This window comes from Miscanthus floridulus, chromosome 8 (genome assembly GCF_019320115.1).
Source record: "Miscanthus floridulus cultivar M001 chromosome 8, ASM1932011v1, whole genome shotgun sequence".
In the NCBI taxonomy this organism is placed as follows: Eukaryota; Viridiplantae; Streptophyta; class Magnoliopsida; order Poales; family Poaceae; genus Miscanthus; species Miscanthus floridulus.
This window is the reverse complement of record NC_089587.1, coordinates 30,069,639-30,076,664: the sequence shown is the minus strand read 5'-3', so window position 1 is coordinate 30,076,664 and position 7,026 is coordinate 30,069,639. Positions and strand designations below refer to the sequence as shown.

Genomic DNA, 7,026 nt, shown 5'->3' with positions numbered 1-7,026 from the left:
CACTAGTTGGTTGAGGGCTCGCCGGTCCAAAACACCGACACAACACCTTCGTGAGACTGAAAGGCTAGCTCTAGGACATTGATAACAATGTGTATGGAATTTGACATTGATTTTACCTTGTGAATTATGTCTATTTAATGATAGATTATATATATTCTTTTGAATTGGACTTGTAATTGTAGTTTATATAATACTCTTGTGCTTATAGTCTACGGGGTTCGGAATGCTGGTCGCGGGGCATTCGGCAACGCGAACGCGGTTCGGAACGTTGGTCGCGCGGCGTTCGGCAACGCGAACGCTGGATGGAATACGCGGAAACAAACAGTGTTCTGGTCGAGTTTGAATTGTAAATTTAAATTTTTTTGTGAGAAAACGTACAGTAGGGGCGGTTCTAGACTGAACCGTCCCTACAAACAGATATTATAGGGGCAGCTGGTACTACAGCCGCCCCTATAAATCGATTTGTAGGGGCGACCTGAGAACTACCTCTACAAATGCATAATTTATAGAAACGATTTGGTAGGAGCGGCTGACCAAACCACTCATACAAAGGGTTATGAGCCGCCCCTAAAAAAATGTTTTTGTAGTAGTGTATGGCACCTATATAAATTGCGTACCATACGGCATGGCAATCGCAACAAGCAGGCTCCGATGATACACTCCAAGCTCACACTAGCAATGCCTAATGATGGCATACGTGCCGTGGGGACAACGATGCCCATCGCGCGAGAACCGCTGCTGCAGTGGCAGGACGACGCAGCACCGCCGCCCCAGCCGCGCGAGGCCGGCGATGGGCAGCCGCCGCTCGACGCCGGCAGCTTCCTGTGGCTGCCGGCCACGGGGTTCGCGTACCTGACGTTTAGCTCTGGGATGGCGCTGCACCGGTGCTGGCCGGACCGCGGCGACGCCACGTTCGTCGGGTCGGCGTACGCCGACTTCCTCCTGCTATTCTGGTGCCTCCGGCGGTACGAGCGCGCGGAGCCGGGTTCCTCCCTCAGGGAGTGGCTGAAGCTGGCGGTGTGGCTGCTCACGTCCGCGCTCACGCTCCTCTTCTCGTACAAGGTGGCCGCCGTCACGGCGGTCGTGTGGGTCATGGGCCTCGCCACCACCTGCGGTGGGTTCCTCGCTTTCTTCTGCTTCCAGAAGACGACGTGAGCGTGGAACGTGCGCGCTGTTGCTTGTGACGGAAGCAGGCACTCGAGCGCACTGCACGCGGCGGCAAGGACAGATAAACGCACAAGGGTTGGGTTGTTTAGTTGTGTGCTCCCGGCCAGGCAGCAGCCTGAATCGCTGCCTGGCCGGCGAGTTAGCTCCCGCGCCTCCCACGCTCTCCCATCCCGTGCTTTCCTCGCCCTCTGGACTCTGGCTCTCGAGCTCGTCCTCGGCTCCTCGCCCTCTCGTTCTCAACTTTCAAGCTGATCTCTCCCGGCCTCGCTGGCCGGGCCGCGGTCCCTCTCCTCTCAAGTAATCTCAGTTCTCAATGCTCTCGCTCCAATCGAAGCTAGGCAAGCGCCTGGACCCGGCAGCAATCTCAGGCGTCTGATTTCAGACGCCTAGCGGCGGCTCCCAGGCCAGGCGGTGTCATCTCTCCTGTGATTGAAGCACGCAGGCGCAGTTGACCTCACCACTGCTGGTGAGTCAGGCGATGACGGCCTCTTTCAGGCTCCTCGGTCGGGCCCGATGGAACGAAATTAAGTTGGCTCTCATTACCCCCATCCGTGTGGGGCGGACGTGGATGTCCAAGTGGCCAGGTCCCATTTTCGCCGACGGACATCGCACGCGCATCCCATCTGCACCGCGCGCCACTTCCGGTTGCACTTGCACACCCTGTCAGGACTCAGGACGACGTACGTCTGTGGCAAGGATCGAGTAGGTCGTTTTGGGTTAGATCACCCTCACCCCTGAGGTTAACTCCACTATTATATAGAGTACCTCAGGAGAGAAAAAACAATACTCGATCTTTCCCCGGCAGTAGTACTAGTGTCTTCGGTTGAGCTTTCGTTTTACTAAATAAATATAAGTGACCAATATACACATATGTACATTGTTTTTTTAGGCGCTAGGCGGTGACCCATCGCCTAGTGCCTAGGCCTGCCCAATGTACAGTTATGTACATTGTTTTTTTAGGCGCTAGGCGGTGACCCATCGCCTAGCGCCTAGGCGTTTTCTAGGCGTACAGAGCAGGAAGATAGAAAGGAGCAGTCGAGCAGAGGAGAGAGGAGCAGGGGGCGGGCGGACCTCACCTTGGGGTTCCCGAGAGGCGGAGCGAGGAGCAGCGAGGCAGGTGAGGCGTGGAGCTCACCAGCAGTGGCGGCCCGACGAGGAGGGGGTGCACGGGAGCTCCAGGGGCGGCGGCGGGCCGGCGGACGGAGGCGGCGCGAGGAGGCCTGCACGGAGGGAGAAGATGCCCGGTGATGCGGAAAACGGGTCCACGGCGTCAAGTAGACGAATAGGGTAGTACATGATGTAAAAAATATGAACTCCGGAGAAAAATCAGCAATGGCGATGAAATAGCATATGTAGCTCGGCGATCAGTTGGACCGAAGATGTATTTATATTTAATATAAACCACCCGGCCAGTTGGTGTGTAGCTGAGTCTCCAGTCTTAGCTAGCCTATAGTTCATAATGTCAAGCGCGGAGCCCGTGCACGTGTAGGAGGAATAGGCGTCGCTAAGGAGCCGCTGCCGACCACCCATAACGCAGAGGGCAGACGCTCGTGCACGTGTAGGGAGGAGCCGGAGACATGGCCGTCTCTGAGAGCGTCCGAGCATCAACATGACCGATAAGGGGTTTGGAAAATTGTTTGGAGAGCAAACATGGATAAAATAGTTCGGAGAAACATTATGGCGATATACGGAGATTGGCGAATATTTAGAAGAATATTAAAGCGTGACTTAGCTTTAGACAGAAAGTCTGGTCGGCGACGTATGACGTTATCTGGTCGGCGTTGACGGCGAGCTCCTGGCGGGCGGTGAGTTATTGGTGAAGGCGACCTCGGAGGTGGTTCCGAGATCGGATCTGCTGTCACGGGGCTGGTGTAGCCAGCGATGAATCGTCGTCGTGGATCGGCATAGATCTCCACGAGATTGATGATGAGAACACGCTGTTGATTTGAGGTCCATCTGGCTCACCATGAATCAAGCGCACACCCCTACCTGGCGCGCCAACTGTCGACAAAAAATACTCGGCAGCTCACCGAGGGGTATCCTACGATGGTAGATTTATCATAGAGATGAGCGAGATCAGGAGCGGGATGGTAATACAAGCACCAAGACACAAGATTCGTCAATATGACGTAATACATACATCATATGTTCTGATGTATTGCATTGAGATGTATTGCATTGAGATGTATATATCTGTCCACTAGGGGACCTCTGCATCTTTTAATATACTCTGAAGGGGTAGGATTATAAAAAAAAGTATCATATTTGGTACTATACAATAGCTTGCGGTGTACGCCGAGCAGCGTCGTACACGTCTTGATCTTGAGAGCTGGGGCACCTCTGATGGTACAGCCCATGTCTTGTCTTGTGGATACCGGAGGCCATACCTCCACGTACAGGCACTTCATGAGTCTACATGCCTGTTTGGTCACGCTTCGAACAAATTCTCCGTAAGAATTGTTCTTTCTTAATTAATCAAACAAGTACCGATTCTAATGAGTCCAGTATATTCAGGCTGGCCAGCCAATAAGGTGAAAACAGTAAAAAAAATGATAGTGGGGAAACATCTTCTTCGATCTTGTTACCATAATTTTACTGTATGAATCCTGCACCAAAAAACGGACTAATGGACAGGGTCACGTAACTTGTTAATCTCTAGCCATTAGATCAGGCCAACATGAGATCTAGGCATCTTAACTTATCTTACTATATGAATCTTGCACCCAAAAGCGGACTAATGGATAGGACCACGTAGCCCGTTAGTCGCTAGCCATTAGATCAGGCAAACATGAGATCTAAGCCGTTCGATGTGGGTCGGTTCGGGTCTGCTACCCGCTTCATCATCGTCCATGGCAATCGCGAACCTTCGCGGGCGGCACCTGGTTCCGCCGGCTCACCTCCGCCGCTCCGCGTCCACATTCTTTCCCGCGACCCCTCCTCGGCTTCGCACTGGCGAGGCACGCGCGGCCGCGGTCGTGACGACCAGTGGTGGCGGAGCCCACACGTTCCAGGCCAGCGGCAGCATGCGCCAAGGCAGAGGTGCGCGACCAGCGGGGTGGGGGTGGAGGTGGAGGCTCAACCTCACCGAGTCTGTCCGCCTTGATCCCCCTCGGCTTTGTGAGGCCCGCCTCAGCAGTCAACACCCAGCAGGATGAGTGCTGCACCACCGCCTGGGCATCTAGGCCCAGCTTCTTCGCCTCGCCGATGACCCCGTGCCTACGCAGCGGGAAGAGCTGTGCTACTGTCGCTGATTTTGGATCGCTGGTGAGTCTCTTACTCGTGGGTGCGATGTACGGAGGTGCGAATGCTCGCGTAGCTTCCCAGTTTAATGGTTGCTGATTCGTTTCCAGTAACGGTTAGTCTCAAATTATGTTCAACCTGCAAAAAATTATATTACAACAAGCAGTATTACTGGGATCTTAATAGTCAGTTGGTTGAATTGAACACAGTACTCGGAGTCCATACAAGCAGCAACAGCTTTGTTTAGGTAAAGATGTTTCCTTGTTTCTTCTGGGACTAGCTGACCTGGTGATTCTGGATGAAATGAGGCGCCGAGGTAATTAGTTAATAAAGGAAGATAACCTTGTGCAACTTGAAATTAGGTGATTCACTCGCCCTTCTGAGAGTTGCATTTCTTTTAAAAACTAGCCCCACTAACTAACAGCTAAAACCATTCCTAAGGCAGTAAGGCTCCAAATATCAGCAGTTCAAGAAATCATGATGTCTTTATGAAGCCTTGAAAATATTACAGACATACATGATACATGTTTTCTTTCGCATAGAGACATAACCAATGATCCAATTAGAGGCTGTACATATCCTACTAGTATCAATAGCGTTTGCCAAACTGTTTCTTATGGAGACTGGAAACCAAGAATATGACTCTGCATTTGTCAATTAGGTCTACCAAAATTATTTCTTAGTCCTTACAGATGACTATTTGAACAGGACTTCACTGGTATGTGGTATCATTTCTACATGAGAGAGGATGGCGCCAATATTCATATGGGGTAGTTTCCCAGGCCTAGAAAGAGAGGTCCGACTACTTAACAACTCCTTTCGTTCTAAATTATAAGTCATTCCAAGAATTTTAGAGAGTTAAAGGATCTTAAATTTGACCAAATTTATAAAAAGAATTAAAAAAATTTATGACATCAAATAGTTTATCAAATTTATAAAGAGAATTAAGCTGCGGGGTGCTCCAGAGGATGGCCGTAATTTTTGTTTTCTTAAGGCTTCGTTCGTCAGAAGCCAGGAATGGCTTGGAATTATTTCAGACCCAAAATAATTCGATAATTTATACTGAAAAGGAACTAATCCTGGGTTAGAATGGCCGGGAATGCCAAACCGAACGGCGCCTAAGGGTGCCGGGGGACTGGATGTATTGGTTCTTTTCCACTGAGTGTGGGCCAAACTGCAGGCGACAGCTGCCAACGTGGGCAGTGGCACAGCTGCCAACGTGGGTCCCACGAAGCGTACGATATCCATAGACTCCCTTGCCACTGAGTGTGGGCCAAACAGCAGGCGACGCGGTTTTTCCGCGTTGGAGTAATGGAGTTGTTGTCGTGCGCGTGCATCACGACACGCTGACAGCGAAGGCGCGCAACTTCGAGGAAGCTTCCTTGCCCACTCGCACTTTCTCTTTTCTCTTTTTCTTTTTTACTTTTATATTTTCATTTTCAGACGAAGCCACGCACGAAGGCACGCCTTGGACTGAGCTTCATCGAAGCTTCACAATCGCATCGTCTGCAAGAGTATAAAGAAGCTCGATCGACGCAGTAAGCGGCACTACCATGCAAAGGGCTTAGATTTTGCAAGTGAGTTTATCCCTGTTGGCGGGAAATTAACCTTATTCAATTCCTGTCGGAGTCGGACATGGCCACCGCTCTTCAAGCTGCCGTCCCCAGGCCAGACAGTGCGGGGGAGCAATTCCTTCTGAAGGATCAGGAGGCGAACAACCCCGACGTCCGCCGCGCCGAAGATGGCGACAGGAGAGTCCCCTGGTTCACCTTGCTGGGTCTCACCATTCTCACCTTCAACTCCGGGATGGCTATCGTCCGGTCGCAAGGAGATGCGATGGCCATTGCCTTCGTCGGGTTTTCCTACGCCGATCTACTCGCACTGTTCGCCTGCCTGAGGATGTACGAGCGAGCACCTGCCGGCTCGTCCACGAGAGGGTGGCTCAAGGTCGCTGTGTGGATCTTGACGACGCTACTCACCTTCGCTTTCTCTTCCAAAGTCGCGGCCGTTATGCCACCCACGGTGGCGCTGCTTGTGTGGCTCGTGGCTTTCGCGATGGTTGCCGGAGGATTCATCGCCTTCTTCGTCTACGAGGAGAAGCAATGATTAAGGTACGCATGTGCGTTGAAATAACGAATCGAGTAATCACTCTTGGGAGTTTCGAGTTTTTTCGCTGGTCGCTTGTATCTTGTTTCTGCGGTTGATGAACTGAGAGTGAATGGTGTGAACCACCTGAATACTGTATGGATGGTTTCTGCAGTGAATGGCCTTTGCCCTTGAATTCTTAAAAAAAAAACGGAAGTGCTGGCCGCCAGAACGTCTGGACGGACGCCCACGCGCTACACTCGGTTTCGTGCTCCACGTGGGGCCGGTGCTGCCCGAGCGACAAGTGGGGAAGGGCGCGCGGTGCTTCCGATTCAAAAGGACCTGGCAGCGGCGTCGTATGGATGCCATGCCGGCGCCAAGAGAGACGATGCAGCAGAAGGTGGGGAGAAGAGATGCAACACCCGATCTACTTTTGAAACATCTAAATTATAAAACTTGCACACATACGTCTAAAGATAGTTGAAACACTTGAAACATGCTTCTAAAACATCGGAAAAACACCTCAAAACACTT

General features: G+C 51.7%; 1 protein-coding gene and 1 long non-coding RNA gene across 5 annotated transcripts; both read left to right on the top strand.

The window, feature by feature from the left end:
- The first annotated feature begins 655 nt into the window (after positions 1-655).
- Positions 656-2,008, top strand: LOC136471454 (uncharacterized). Its single transcript, XM_066469184.1, has one exon. It carries the CDS (start codon positions 679-681, stop codon positions 1,153-1,155), a length of 477 nt encoding a protein of 158 aa, XP_066325281.1. The 5' UTR covers positions 656-678; the 3' UTR covers positions 1,156-2,008.
- Positions 2,009-4,051: 2,043 nt separating this feature from the next.
- On the top strand, positions 4,052-6,651 carry LOC136476088 (uncharacterized). 4 transcript variants are annotated; one of them, XR_010763420.1, is made up of 4 exons: positions 4,052-4,431; positions 4,617-4,723; positions 5,116-5,203; positions 5,588-6,651. It is a non-coding gene; the product is annotated as an uncharacterized lncRNA (long non-coding RNA). The 4 variants fall into 4 exon arrangements; XR_010763419.1 differs by having other exon boundaries at positions 4,052-4,522; XR_010763418.1 differs by lacking the exon at positions 4,617-4,723.
- Positions 6,652-7,026: the final 375 nt, after the last annotated feature.

What these genes read in the sequence shown, in the direction of transcription:
- LOC136471454 (XM_066469184.1), top strand. Translation starts at nt 679, where the DNA reads ATGCCTAATGATGGCATACGTGCCGTGGGGACAACGATGCCCATCGCG.